This window comes from Somniosus microcephalus, chromosome 11 (assembly GCF_052327205.1).
Source record: "Somniosus microcephalus isolate GS21.2 chromosome 11, FLI_Smic_1.0, whole genome shotgun sequence".
Lineage (NCBI taxonomy): Eukaryota > Metazoa > Chordata > Chondrichthyes > Squaliformes > Somniosidae > Somniosus > Somniosus microcephalus.
Window position 1 is genome coordinate 31522733 of NC_140997.1, and position 15579 is coordinate 31538311.

General features: G+C 50.5%; 1 protein-coding gene across 1 annotated transcript in view; it reads right to left on the minus strand.

Annotated features, from left to right (window-relative positions):
- Positions 1-15579, minus strand: part of apoltp (apolipoprotein lipid transfer particle homolog) — a 433926-nt gene that overhangs the window by 203368 nt on the left and 214979 nt on the right. The window contains exon 29 of the mRNA XM_086000433.1: positions 1371-1582. Coding sequence (XP_085856559.1) covers positions 1371-1582 — 212 coding nt within the window. The remainder of the gene's footprint in view (positions 1-1370; positions 1583-15579) is intronic.

Below are 15579 nucleotides of genomic sequence, written 5' to 3' on the forward strand. Positions count from 1 at the left end.
ATGTTGAGTACCCTGGAACATTCAGTTCCCAACTTTGGTTACCCTGCGACCATGTCTCTGTAATGGCAATTACATCATACCCATTTAGAATTAAACTTATGTTTTACGACCTCAAACTTAAAAAAAATTCTGCAGATGAAATTTTTCTTTCCCCATTTTTGTATTTTCATTCTCTCATTAGGTCCTATGAACCAACCTCCATTCCCTGACTGAGAGTGTGGACAAGTGAACCTTCCCAGATCTTCTTCAGCTGGCTCCCAAGTGTGCCGACATCGACTGGGCCGGAATTTGCTCTCAGCGGCAAATGAACCTTTCGTTGCACTTGCTCATAGACATTTGCACGGCAAGTTCCTGTCAGCCAACTAGCCAAAAAGCCCAGCGCCCTCTACAGGGGATCTGGGACCTGTAAACAGGGCAAGCAACGGTGTATCTCCGTAACCAATCAGATGGAAGAACTGTTAATAAGCAGCGCAGAGTCTGAACCAGGAAGTGTAAGTTAGAATATTTAATTCAATGTCAAATCAGGTACAGAAAGAAAGGGAAAAAAAGATTGAGTTAAGAGAGAGAGTTAAAAGAGACAAAGTAAAAAAAAAAAATTACTAATTTTAACAACAATAATTAAAATCTGAAGGAATGAGACTCCACACTTGTAAAAGTTAACTTTCTGTGCCGGAGAGGTTGTTTGGCAGTAATTAAGAAGTATCACACCATTAAACGGGTACTTACACTGGAATGGACAAGCCCTAACTTTTTCTGGTGCATTTAGTGCGTACATATCAGGTGAGTACAGCAACTTCACGACATTCAATGTATTTGAAAGGTGAGTCAGACGGCAAGATGCCGTTATCGCTCAGTGTTTGGAGGAGCAGGGCATCTCGGATTCCTGATTTACATGTTTACCTGCACATGTGCGGTCATTGGAAGTTGCTATCCGATTTCCACGTTAATAACTTTTAGCCTCACCGTTATTTCTACCGCAAAATCCAGCCCATTATGCAGAAAGATATCAGGGAGGGGAGAACCCACCATAGCAAATTAGTTCAACAATATACACACCACCAGAGTGCCTTAAAATAAGCCTTGAAGCAGTTTGGATTATGAGGCTCAGAGACCTCTGCATCCTGAAACAAACCTAAATTTGTAATATTGTGCACCTAAAGGATCAAGTTCAGTGCAATTGTATGGATACAAAATTGATCTGTCCTTGAGTTCTATGTGGTGGTTTTATGCTTCTAAAATAAGGTAAATAAGATGATTCAGAAGGTCAGACCAGTACATATACACCATAATATGCACATGAAGTAAAACTGTCACTCTTTCCCCAACCGAGTATAGCCTTTAAAGAGAAGAAGCAGTAGACTATTGCTAACCTTTAAGTAAGTGGTGCTGGGTGTATGAATATGGATTCTTCCTTCCCTTTTATTTCCTTTGTTTTTATAGTAGGTGTAGATCACCAGATTCTTCACCGATATGGCTTTCGCTGCTGTTATTTCCACACTTGATTGGTAAGCACGAATGTGAGGTTGATTCAGCTTATGTGAAGTCTGGAGATAAAGCCAAGGTGTATCTAGCTTCAATGAACCTTATCGAAAATTGGGAAACAAAGTTATACAAATGAGTACAGCTGGTAATTATTATTCCTGAATCCACTGCCAACTGAACAACAGACTATCTCATACTTAAATACATGTGATTTTTCTTAGTGCTACAGTATTTGTCTATATTGTCTCTGTAGTATTGCTCAAGAGTCAACAGCTATGAAGTACAGAAGACCTATCTGTCACAGAGCCACCAACGGGTATACTGGACAGGACTAAACCAAATACAATTTCCTACCCGTACACCTTTCCTCCATACGTATGTTTTTTTTAAGTACAACTCTCAGGTCTTCACTTCCAAGCTACTCCTTCTCACTTTCTGAACCTCTAGTTCCCAGCTCCTCCACCTCCCGTACTGTGCTCACCTCTAGTTCCCAGCTCCTCCTGGACTGTGCTCACCTCAAGTTCCCAGCTCCTCCTCCCGAACTGTGCTCACCTCTGGTTTCCAGCTCCTCCTCCTCCCGGACTGTGCTCACCTCTGGTTTCCAGCTCCTCCTCCTCCCGGACTGTGCTCACCTCTAGTTCCCAGCTCCGCCTCCTCCCGGACTGTGCTCACCTCTAGTTCCCAGCTCCGCCTCCTCCCAGACTGTGCTCACCTTTAGTTCCCAGCTCCTGCTCCGCGCCCCACACTCCTGCACCTGCTGGCCTACAAGTAACCTAAACAAAATTTTAAAAAGCACCATGTACTTGGGCCGCCTGTTGTCTGGAGACCGTGCGGGCCGTAGTTGGGCCTGCAGTTAAGAGGGCATACGCGTCCCAATGAAGTAATCGGGGCGCGACACTGCCATTTAAATTAGGTTCCCGCTCCTCTGGGGCAAACGGCCTTCTCGTGCCCGACTTCAGGCTAGTAAATATGGTGGGCTGTGGGAACGTGGTGTGAAACCCCATCGCCATCTTACCACCCCCGCACGTACCCGTGCCCCCAGATGATGGGGGGGGTGTAAAATAGGCTCTTTAATATTGTAAGCCGGTGGTCACTGTATGTAGAGAAAACGTATAACACTTAGGGGGAAAAATTCAGTATCGCCCCGTTTGGGGCGCCATTATCGGCTGTGCGCAAAGTTTAGCGCCTGGCGCTAATTGTCGCTTCCGACGGCAAACTTGGCTTTAATCGACCCTGGAGGTGATTGGAGCGCTAAATCAGGCGCTTCATACCTGTTTTAAGGCTCAAAGGCTGAGGAGCGATGCGCTACCTCAGGGTGCTGGTGAAGCAAAGGAGGGCAAATCAAAATGAACCTGCAAAGTGCTGCTCAGTACCCAAAACTCCCTCACACAGCGTTGAATCTCTCCAGAAGTCTCTCTCTCTCTCTCAGAATGCGTGGTGCAAAAATGTCACCAACAAAAAAAGGCAGGAAGCTGTCATTGCTAGCGGCAGGCAGTAAGGCAGGGGGCGCTGCACACTCGACTGACGTCACGATCTGCCGGCGCAGGAGATCGTGGCAGTAGTGTTTAGCGCCACCGCAAAATGTCTAGTTAATTTCGCGAGCGGCGCAAACATCGCCGTGCCCGGGCGCTAGTTGCTTTGCGCCCCGTTAGCGCCCTCTTAAGGCGCTAACGGGAGGCGCAAACAACTGAATATTTCCCCCCCTTAGGATTTTGTCTGCAGTGGCTTTAAAATTGATCGTCTCTCCTCAGGGAATTCCTAAACTGAAGTCAGGATCTAATCATTCCAAGCGGAGTGACATGGGGAAAAAAAGAAAGATGTAATGATTGCAGGCAGTTAGTGAAATTGTAACCTCAGTGATCATTTCCACAGCATAACACCAGTGATATTTTTCATCTTTCTTGTTACTATTGGCGCAGTGGTAACTTCTGCTTTGGCCCAGAGTCAAACTAAACCTCTGACTTGGAGGAGCCTCAAGCTAACTGCGCAATTTAAGGTTCCTTCACAGGTTTCACCAGTGGGGGTGGACATGTTGTTTCAATCATTTCTCCAGTTTTGTCACATTTCCCCCTCTTTACGGTCGGAATTTTCTGTACCTGGGCGGGCCGGGTGCGGGCGGTCGTCGTGGTGGGTCGCGACCCTGCTGCTCATTCCATTCCGCTCCGGAGATCGGCTTTCCGTTAATGGGGCCTATTAAGGCAGCCCTGCGCGTTACCCGGCCCTATCAAATGCTGCGGGTCTGATGATGTCATCGATGACACGTCTTCAGCCAGGATATTTAAAGGAGCCATGGCCACATTGCATCTGAAGGTTCATCTAGGATTGTGCAGGCAGCACACTGCACCATTGGAGTGTTCTAAACACTTGCAAACATGACTGCACAGAGGCAGAGGGCTGCACCCAGGTTCTCAGATGACTCATGGAGGGAGTGAGAGCACGCAGGGAGGTCCTCTTCTCTTCGGATGGGCGGAAGAGACCTCCCCAGCAGACCAAAGGATCCTGGCTCCAAATGGCAGAGGAGGTCAACAGCCGGGATGTTGTCAGGAGGTCCTGGGTGCAGTGCCAGAAACACTTCAATTATCTCATTATACCAACATATGTACATCCGAATTAGGAGCAGGAGAAGGCCACTCGGCCCCTCGAGCCATTCAAGAAGATCATGGCTGATCTGATTACTCCACATTCCTGCCTACCCCCGATAACCTTTCACCCTCTGGAAAGCTGAGTGCAAAGCCACACTCAACTTCATCCTGCTGTGCCTCTCATCTGATCGGCATCACTCTGCCTTCCCAAGCCTACTCCTGCACATCCTTACTCACACTAACATATCTTGCATGTCCACCCATCCCTCTCTCTCTATCTACAGGATGCTCCCAACTCTGCTCAGCTGCATGCAGCCACTAAGCCTCGGGTGCCATCCAGGTGGACCTGGAAGGAGTCGGCAGCAGAGGCAGCTGTACTTAAACAGTACACATCCGGCGAATTCCAAAAGAACAGCAAAATCACAGAGTGACGTCACAGCACTGCAGGTAGGTGATTGGTGGGTAAGTATTAGCGTTTTATTCTCTCTAACTTAACTAGATAAACTAATTAACATAACTATAAATAATCGTGCGAATAAAAACGTTAACTACGAGAGCAAGAGAAGCGGCCGGAGATAAAGGTAGGCCCGAATTTTAAGACTCTTAGGGGGAGAAATTTGGTATAGCCCCGTTTCCTCCTGTGAAATTCAGTTTTAGTAGAGCACTAAATCAAGTGCTAACCACTTTTCTTAGGGCGTTAAAGTGTGTGAGGGGGCGGTAGCGGCAGAGTGCTGAAGAATGTGCTGTGCAGTGCTACCGGCATCAGAGGCTCCTTCACTCGCTTAAAGGGAAGGGCCAATGATGGTTTGCAACATTCTTCTTCTTAGTTCTGTGGGGCCAGGGGACCTGCGCGACTTCCATTCCAGCCCCAATCACTCTCGGAGAGTGGAGGGCTTAGGCATCGCGCAGCAATGAGGCTTCAAAAACTTTCAGCAGGCACCAGACTGGTGTGAAGAATAGAGTTTGGCCTATCTGATCACCACTGCCTTTAATTATCGCTCCCCAAGCGGCCAGCCGAGATGACAACGCCTCCTGTTGCTGCCGCGATGCAGCAGGGAGCGGGAGCGAATTTCACATCCGGTGTGGTAACGGGGCATTAGCGCCAGCGCAAAACCACCAGGGAAGTTCGCGGGCGTCGCTGAATTCGCTGCGCCCGGTCGGTAACCCGTTAGCGCCCCGTTACCGCCTCCCGCAGGCGCTAACGGGAGGCGCTAAGCAGCTGAATTTCTAGCCCTTAGACTGAAGTTTATTTCTGTAAGTTCGTTAATAGTCGAGTAAATAGAGGCATGGCAGGGCCTCTCAGTCTCGCGGAATGCACATGCTGTGCCATGTGGGAAATCCAGGACGCTTCCCATGTCCTGGACAAACACATATGCAGGAAGTGTTGTCGGCTGGAGGAGCTCGAGCTATGGGTTTTGGAGCTTGAGCAGCAGCTGACGTCACTGTGGTGCATCCGTGAGGCTGAGAGCTCCGTGGACAGCATGTTTCAGGAGGTGGTCACCCAGCAGCGTAAGAGTGTGCAGGCAGAGAGGGAATGGGTGACCATCAGACGGACAAGGAGGACCAGGCAGGTAGTACAGGAGTCCCTTGAGTGCATCTCACTCTCCAACCAGCATTCAGTACTGAATACTGGTGAGGGCGATGGTTCCTCTGGGGAGTAAAGCCAGAGCCAAGAGCCAAGTCCACGGCACCATGGGTGGCTCAGCTGTACGGGGTTGGGGGGGGCGCGGGCAGGGGGGAAGGAGGAAGATCGGGAAGGCAATAGTTGTAGGGGATTCGATTGTTAGGGGAACAGACAGGCATTTCTCCGGCCACAGACGTGATTCCAGGATGGTATGTTGCCTCCCTGGTGCCAGGGTCAAAGATGTCACTGAACGGCTGCAGAACACTCTGAGGGGGGAAGGTGAACAGCCAGAGGTCCTTGTCCATATTGGTACCAACGACATAGGCAGAAAAAGGGATGAGGTCCTGCAGGCAGATTTTAGGGAGCTAGGAAAGAGATTAAGAAGCAGGACCTCAAAGGTAGTAATCTCCGGGTTACTCCCTGTGCCATGCACTAGTGAGTATAGAAATAGGAGGATAGAGCAGATGAATGCATGGCTGGAGAGGTGGTGCAGGAGGGAGGGCTGCAGATTCCTGGGGCATTGGGACCGGTTCTGTGGGAGGTGGGACCTGTACAGGCCGGACGGGTTATACCTCAACAGAGCTGGAACCAATGTCCTCGTGGGGAGGGGGGGGGCGGGTGTTGTTAGTGCTGTTGGGGAGGGTTTAAACTCATTTGGCAGGGGGATGGGCACCAAGATGTAGCATTAGAAAGGAGAAACAAAGTGCACAAAGGACAGGGAGAGACAGATAGCACTAAAGTAAGAAATAGTAAGGTATTAGGTGGGGTCAGATTAAGAGAGAATACAAGAAGGTCTAAGAGAGGTTTATAGTATGTGTGTGAATGCACAAAGTGGTAAATAAGGTTAGTGAGCTGCAGGTGCAAATAGTCACATGGGAATATGATGTTGTGGCGATAACGGAGACCTGGCTCAAAAAAGGGCAGGATTGGGTTCTAAATATTCCTGGATATAAGGTGTTCAGGGAAGATAGGGAAGGAAAGAAAGGAGGTGGGTGGCAGTATTGGTTAAAGAGAATATCACAGTGCTGGAGAGAGAGGCTGTCCTGGAGGGGCCAAGGACAGAATCTATTTGGATAGAGTTGAGAAACAATAGAGGTGCCATTACACTACTAGGTGTATTCTATAGACCACCAACTAGTGGGAAAGATACAGAGGAGCAAATTTGCAGGGAAATTACAGAGAGGTGCAAGAACTATAGAGTAATAATAATCGGGGATTTCAATTATCTTAATATAGACTGGGATATTAATAGTGTAAAGGGCAGAGAGGGGGAAGAATTTCTGAAGTGTGTTCAGGAGAACTTTCTTGATCAGTACGTTTCTGGCCCAACGAGAAAGGAGGCATTGCTGGATCTGGTTCTGGAGAATGAGGTGGGTCAAGTGGAGCAAGTGTCAGTAGGGGAACATTTAGGGAACCGTGATCATAGTATCATAAGGATTAGATTAGCTATGGAAAAGGACAGGGAGCAATCTAGAGTAAAAATACTAACTTGGAGAAAGGCAAATTTCAGTGGGTTGAGAAGGGATCTGGCCCGGGTAAATTGGAAACAAACATTGGCAGGCAAAACTGTAATCGAACAATGGGCTGTCTTTAAAGAAGAAATAGTTCGGGTACAGTTAAGGTACATTCCCATGAGGGGGAAAGGTAGGGCAACTAAAGTCAGAGCTCCCTGGATGACAAAAGAGATAGAGAGTAAGATGAAGCAGAAAAAGGACATGTATGACAGGTGTCAGGTTGAGAATACAAACGAAAATCAGGCTGAATATCGAAAGTTCAGAGGGGAAGTGAATAAGAAAATAAGAGGGGCAAAGAGAGAGTATGAGAATAGATTGGCAGCTAACATAAAAAGGAATTCAAAAGTCTTCTATAGGCATATAAATAATAGACGGGTAGTAAGAGGAGGGGTGGGGCCGATTAGGGACGAAAAAGGAGACTTACACATGGAGGCAGAGGTCATGGCGGAGGTATTAAATGAGTACTTTGCATCTGTCTTCACCAAGGAAGAAGATGCTGCCAAAGTCATGGTGAAAGAGGAGGTAGTGGAGATACTGGATGAGATAAAAATTGATAAAGAGGAGATACTAGAAAGGCTGGCTGTACTTAAAGTTGATCAGTCACCAGGACCGGATGGGATGCATCTTAAAATGCTGAGGGAGGTTAAGGAGGAAATCGCGGAGGTACTGGCCATAATCTTCCAATCCTCCTTAGATACAGGTGTGGTGCCAGAGGACTGGAGAATTGCAAATGTTACACTGTGGCAGAACCACTGAATGACTCTGGCTAACTGTATATAATTCTCTTTAACGATGTTCTAACACCAGCCTAAAGCTGTACCATTGTGTTAGGCATTACTGTGTTTTGCATATAGAGTTTGCATGTACGGGGCGTGGCCCCTTTAAGAGCGCGGGAAAACGCGGGCAAACGCGATGACGTCACGTCGCAACCACGGGACTGCCCAGGCAGTCCTCGTGGCATCTCCGTTGAGTAAAGACCTGTTTGATTGTTCTCTTGCATCGATCTCCGTTATTCGTAGGAATTCGTTAATTCCTACATTGGTGACCCCGTTTTTGTGAACGTTTTCACAAAAGAAGAGCACAGCATGGAAGCAAACGTCGTTTCGCTAAAGCTACCGCAGTTCTGGGAGCAGCAAGCGCCCTCGTGGTTTATTCAGGTCGAGGCCCAGTTCACCCTGAGGAACATCGATGCGGATCAGACCAAGTATCTTTATGTGGTCTCCGCACTCGACAGCTCTACCGCCTCTCGGATCGTCAGCCTCCTCGAAAACCCCCCAACGGAGCGCAAGTATGAAACCCTCAAAGCGCAGTTACTGCAGGTTTTCGGGCTCACGAAATCGGAGCGCGCCCATCGATTACTCGCTATGCCCGGGCTCGGGGACTCCAAGCCTTCAGAGTTGATGAGCCAAATGCTCACACTCCTGGGCTCAGAACGGGAATGTTTCCTATTCCGCAAGATTTTCCTCAGCCAACTGCCTGAACAGGTACAAGCTGCCCTGGCCAGATCTGAAGTTGAAGATTGCGCAACACTCGCTGCGGAGGCTGACAACATTTTCGCTGTAACTTGGCAGTACTGCGCCGCCACGAGGCACCCATCCCCCACAGACGCCGCCCCAGCTCGTCAGCCTGCTGGGCTGTGTTTCTACCACGCACAGTTTGGCGCGAAGGCGAAGCGTTGCCGCCCTCCCTGCAGTTTTCCCCCAAAAAAACTGACACTGCGACCACTGAGGAACCGGTCTAACGGGCACCCCGCGGCCGCGATGGTGATTGGCAAAGCGGGAAAATTGCTGTTCATCACCGATACTCTCTCCGGTCATCATTTTCTGTGTGACACCGGAGCGCAGTGCAGCATTTTACCCGCGACCGCCCTCGATGTGCAGACGGGGAATCACGGCCCCATCCTTGAAGCAGCCAATGGAGGAGCAATTCGGACCTTCGGCAGATGGCGAGTGGAGGTGTGCCTCGGGGGGCAACGTTTTCACTGGGATTTTGTTACGGGCAAAGTTTCCCAGCCCCTCCTCGGCGCGGATTTCCTGTGCGCCAACAGCCTCCTGGTCGACGTCAGGAACCGACGGCTGATCAACGCAGCAACTTTTAATTCTCTTCCGTGTTACCGCAGTAACACTATGTCACGCACCGTCTCCTGTGCGTTCCCGACTCCTGATGAGTTCGCTCGCCTGCTCGGCGAATTCCCCGACCTGACAAGACCCACGTTCTCCTCCACAGCCACGAAACATGGTGTGGAACACCACATCACCACCAACGGCCCCCCGGCCTCCGCGCGGGCCCGGCGCCTGGAACCTGGCAAGCTGGCGGTTGCAAAGGTGGAGTTCGCGACCATGGAACGGTTAGGGATTATTCGCCGGTCGAATAGTCCCTGGTCTTCACCCCTCCATATCGTCCCGAAGCCTGGCGGCGGATGGCGGCCATGCAGCGACTATCAACGCCACCACTCCCGATCGGTACCCAAACCCCATATCCAGGATTTCTCTGCCCATTTGGCAGGGAACACCGTGTTCTCTAAAGTCGACCTCGTCCGGAGCTACCACCAGGTCCCAGTTCATCCACAAGACTTCCAGAAGACCGCAGTCATCACCCCATTCGGCCTCTTCGAGTTTTTACAAATGCCGTTTGGGTTAAAGAACGCTGCCCAGGCTTGCCAACGCCTGATGGACTCCGTGCTGCGGGACCTCAAGTTCCTCTTCGTCTACCTGGATGACATTCTAATTGCCAGTCCTACTAAGGAAGAACATACCTGTCACCTATGCACCCTTTTTCGACGCCTCAGCCAACACGGCCTGATTATCAACTCGGCCAAGTGTCAGTTTGACCTGCACCAAATTGACTTCCTGGGGCATCGCATCACCTCAGAGGGAGCAGTTCCTTTACCTTCGAAGGTAGAGGCGGTGACATCCTTTCCATGCCCGCAGAACATAAAAGCCCTGCAGGAATTCCTAGGCATGGTAAACTTTTACCACCGTTTCGTGCCTAAGGCGGCACTACTCATGCAGTCCCTGTACGAGGCCCTCAAGGGCAAGACTGGCAACAACCCGGTAGACTGGACGGATAACATGGCCCGAGTGTTTGCCGACACCAAAAGCGCCTTAGCCAACGCGACTATGCTGGCGCACCCGCTGCCAGGAGCCACCATCGCCCTCACCACCAACGCGTCGGACTACGCAGTCGGTGCCGTGCAACAGCAGTGGGTGAACGGGACGTGGCAGCCATTGGCATTCTTCAGCCGTCAACTACGGCAGAACGAGAGAGCATACAGCACGTTCGACCGGGAGTTGCTCGCCCTTTTTCTGGCCATTCGCCATTTTCGGTTCCTTCTGGAAGGACGTCCTTTCACCGCCTTTGTGGACCATAAGCCGCTGACCTTTGCAATGTCCAAGACCGCCGAACCCTGGTCAGCCCGACAGCAGCGTCAACTGACCTACATATCCGAATTCACCACGAATATACGGCACGTGGCCGGTAAGGACAACCTGGTGGCAGACTGCCTCTCCCGCGCGTTCGTCAATACGGTTCATTTGGGCATCGACTACGCCCTCATGGCAGCGGACCAAGCCTCAGACCCGGAAGTCCAAGCTTACAGAACGGCCATCACTGGCCTCCAGTTGGCCGACGTCAAGTTCCATTCGGCAGGTACCACGCTGTTGTGTGACGTCTCCGTACAGGATCCTCGCCCTGTCGTGCCGGTCGTCTGGCGCCGCAAAGTGTTCGACGCCATACATGGGTTGTCACACCCTGGAATGAAGGCCTCTCAGAAACTGATGTCAGCGAAATTTGTATGGCATGGCATGCATAAAGATATCCGCGACTAGGCCAACACCTGCGTGGTCTGCCAAAAGGCCAAGGTACAGCGCCACATCAAAGCTCCGTTGGCCGCCTTCACAGTTCTGGAGCGACGTTTTGACCATGTCAACGTGGACCTGGTAGGACCACTCCCACCCTCCCATGGTTTTTCACATATCCTGACCATGGTTGACCGCACCACCAGATGGCCAGAGGCGGTCCCCCTGTCATCCACTACTTTGGCGGATGTGGCCAGGGCGTTCATTTCCTCCTGGATCGCCCGTTTCGGAGTGCCCGCAGATATTTCATCGAACAGGGGACCGCAGATTTCCTCCGAACTCTGGAATGCAGTGGCCCAAGGACTCGGTGCCAAATTACACCGCACCACAGCCTACCACCCACAGGCGAATGGCCTCTGCGAACGCTTCCACCGCTCAATGAAAGCCGCCCTGATGGCCAGCCTCCAGGACGCTGGATGGGCAGACAAGCTACCGTGGGTCCTGTTGGGCCTTCGCACGGCCCCCAAAGAAGACCTTCACTCTTCATCAGCGGAACTCGTGTATGGTCAGCCGCTGCGAGTCCCAGGGGACTTCCTACCAACATCGACAGAGCCCTGGTCCGCGTCTGCCCAGCTTGCTAGTCACCAAGAGGCGGCCAGATGTTTCGCACCGGTGCCCACTTCGCACCACGGGCTGCAGAGGTCACATGTTCCCACGGAGCTTCACAAGGCTGAATACGTTTTTATTCGCCATGATGCACAAAGGGATCCGCTCAAGGCCCCATATACCGGTCCCTTCTGCGTGTTGGAAGCAGGGGACAAAACCTTCACGGTAGATGTCGGTGGTAAACCAGACCACATTTCGGTCGACCGCTTAAAGCCAGCACATTTGGATCTCGACCGCCCCGTCGAGACAGCACAACCACCGAGACGGGGTCGGCCACCCATCGTCGTTACGGCAGATCAAGTGCGACCGCCCGCCAGACCGCCAGCCACCCTGCAGCCTCCGCCTCGAGAGTACAGGAGTCGTTCTGACAGGCTCGTCAGACCCCCTCACCATTTGACTTTGTCCGTTAAAGCGAATTCTGGGGGGGCGCATGTGGCAGAACCACTGAATGACTCTGGCCAACTGTATATGATTCTCTTTAATGATGTTCTAACACCAGCCTAAAGCTGTACCATTGTGTTAGGCATTACTGTGTTTTGTATATAGAGTTTGCATGTACGGGGCGTGGTCCCTTTAAGAGCGTGGGAAAACGCAGGCATACGCGATGATGTCACGTCGCAAACCACGGGACTGCCCAGGCAGTCCTCGTGGCATCTCCGTTGAGTAAAGACCTGTTTGATTGTTCTCTTGCGTCAATCTCCGTTATTCGTAGGAATTCGTTAATTCCTGCAACACCCTTGTTCAAAAAATGGGGCAAGGATAAACCCAGCAACTACAGGCCAGTCAGTTTAACCTTGGAAGTGGGGAAGCTTTTGCAAATGATAATCAGGGACAAAGTTAACAGTCACTTGGACAAGTATGGATCAATTAAGGAAAGCCAGCACGGATTTGTTAAAGGCAAATCGTGTTTAACTAACTTGATCGAGTTTTTTGATGAGGTAACAGAGAGGGTTGATGAAGGCAATGCGGTTGACGTAGTGTATATGGACTTCCAAAAGGCATCTGATAAAATGACACATAATAAACATGTTAGGAAAGTTGAAGCCCATGGAATAAAAGGAACAGTGGCAGCATGGATACAAAATTGGCTCAGTGACAGGAAACAGAGAGTAGTGGTGAACGGTTGTTTTTTGGATTGGAAGTAAGGTATACAGTGGTGTTCCCCAGGGGTCAGTACTTGGACCACTGTTTTTCTTGATATATATTAATGACTTCGACTTGGGAGTACAGGGCACAATTTTAAAATTTGCAGCTGACACAAAACTTGGAGGTATAGTGAACAGTGAGGAGGATAGTGATAGACTTCAAGAGGACATAGACAGGCTGGTGGAATGGGCGGACAGGTGGCAGATGAAATTTAACGTAGAAAAGTGCGAGTGGTACATTTTGGTAGGAAGAATGAGGAGCGGCAATATAAACTAAAGGGTACAATTCTAAAGGGGGTGCATGAACAGAGAGGTTTGGGGTATATATGCACAAATCGTTGAAGGTGACAGGGCAGTTTGAGAAAGCAGTTAAAGAAGCATATGGGATATTGGGCTTCATAAACAGAGGTATAGAGTACAAAAGCAAGGAAGTTATGATGAACCTTTATAAAACAGTGGTTCGGCCTCAACTGGAGAATTGTGTCCAATTCTGGGCACCACACTTTAGGAAGGATGTGAAGGCCTTAGAGAGGGTGCAGAAAAGATTTACAAGAATTATTCCAGGGATGAGGGACTTCAGTTACGTGGATAGACTGGAGAAGCTGGTGTTGTTCTCCTTAGAGCAGAGAAGATTCAAAGGAGATTTGATAGAGGTGTTCAAAATCATGCGGGATCTAGACAGAGTAGATAGAGAAAAACGGTTCCCATTGGCGGAAGGGTCAAGAACCAGAGGACACAGATTTAAGTTGATGAGGAAAAATTGTTTTACGCAGCGAGTGGTTAGGATCTAGAATGCACTGCCTGAAAGGGTGGTGGAGGCAGACTCAATCGTGGCTTTCAAAAGGGAATTGGATAAAAATTTGCAGGGCTACAGGGAAAGGGTGGGGGAGTGGGACGAGCTGAAATGCTCTTGCAGAGAGCCAGCACGGGCTTGACAGGCCAAATGGCCTCCTTCTATGCTGTAACTATTCTATGATTCTAAGAGGGCAATCCTGGAGGTGCAGGAAGAGGTGCAGGAGGCTTTGACAGGTTTTGCAACCGCAATGTCTGTAAATGTGCAGAGAATGGAGGAGTCCATCTACAACATGAGCACCATCGTGTCACAGACGATGGCAACTGTAGGCTCTTCCATGGATAGGATGGCCACCTGCATGGAGCAGCTAATGCGTCACTCACAGGAGCACATGGAATCTATGGAGAATAGATAACTATTATGGAGAATAGATGGCAGACGCTCATAGACCTCCTCTCTAGGAGGGATATAAACGTACACTTGGATCCTCTTGACCCCACTGCTGTGCAGCAAGGTGTTCTCCAGCTCCTTGCTAGCAGGGAAGTGCAGGTGGCCCATGAGAGGGATGACGGTGAGAGGGGACATGGAAGTGGGGGCTCCTCTCAAAGTGCTCACACTTCTCCCCCGTTGCCCTCCCCCTCAGTCAGAGCCCAGATGCCTCCCTGGATCGCGATGGCCGAGTCTGCCCCTGCACAGTCACAGGAGCAGCAGACTTTGGTTTCAAGACCCAGTGGACGTCCGCCAAAAGTGTCGATGCAGTTGCAGCAGGGAAGTGAGCAGGCTGCCTCTACCTCTGCTGAAGCCACAGGGGTAGCTCCTCATAGAAGCACACGTAAGAGAAAGATGACACACAAGTAGATGCACAAGAGTAATCACTTGGGTGTTTTAATAACTGTTTGTGTGAAGTTTCCGTTAATGTGATGTCACAGATAAAAATTCTTATTTTTACCACTTTCCGGTCACGGCCAATTCTGTCTGCATCTTTGGAAGTGGCTTATTGAGTTGGAGTGAATGGTGAGACATAACGTTACCTCCAGCAATGGTAGTCAGTGTGAAAGGAATGGCTTGGTCATTGTAGGGATGCTTTATAGTGTTGCTGTGGGGTGTTGAGAGCCTGGTGCAGCATGTGGCAGCCATATGGGTGTAATGCGTAAAGTTAAGTAAATCTGGCCATGTTGAGGCCATCCCTGGCCTCCCGGGCAGCAATGTGCTCAGGTGTTGGTGGGATCGGGACCACAGGCTCCTCCTGCTCCTCCTCCTCTTCGTCTTCCAGCTGATGCTCCTCCTCGTCTGAAGAGGCTGTGCGCTCAGTGCCTTGCTCCTCACGCAGCGCTAATCCTCGCTGCTGCGTTATGTTGTGCAGGGCGCGGCAGACCACGACAATTCTGGAGACACTGGCTGGTGCGTACTGCAGGGCTCCTCCAAATCTGTCAAGGCATCTGAAGCGTTGGAAACGAGTTGCACATTCAGGGAGTGGAAGCCCTTGCTGTTGACAAAGACTCCTGGGTGATGATGACCGCATGTGTGCAGTCGATGATGCCCTGCACCTGTGGGAAGCCAGACAGAGCGGCAAAGCTGAGCGCCCACTCAGTAACATCAGTGGCAAAGTTGATATAATTGGCTGACTTGTCAAACAGGGCATCGGTGACCGGTGTGATGCATTGGTGGGCGGACAACTGAGATGCCGCAAATGTCTGCTGCAGATCCCTGGAAGGAGCCTGAGGTGAAGAAGTTGAGGGCGCTGGTGACTTTGACAGCCACTGGTAAGGAGTGTCCACCCCTGGGATGCACGTCTTCCTTCAGCAATCTGCAAATGTCTGCGATGGCCTGGCGTGATAGCCTGAGCCTCTTTTGGCACTGCTGCTCAGTCATGTTGAGGAAGCTCGTCCTCTGCCTGTATACCTTGTGTTGGGGGTGTTGCCTCTGGCACGGTGCAGCCCTGCACTGATGCCCTCTGTCCTGTGGAGCATCAGGTA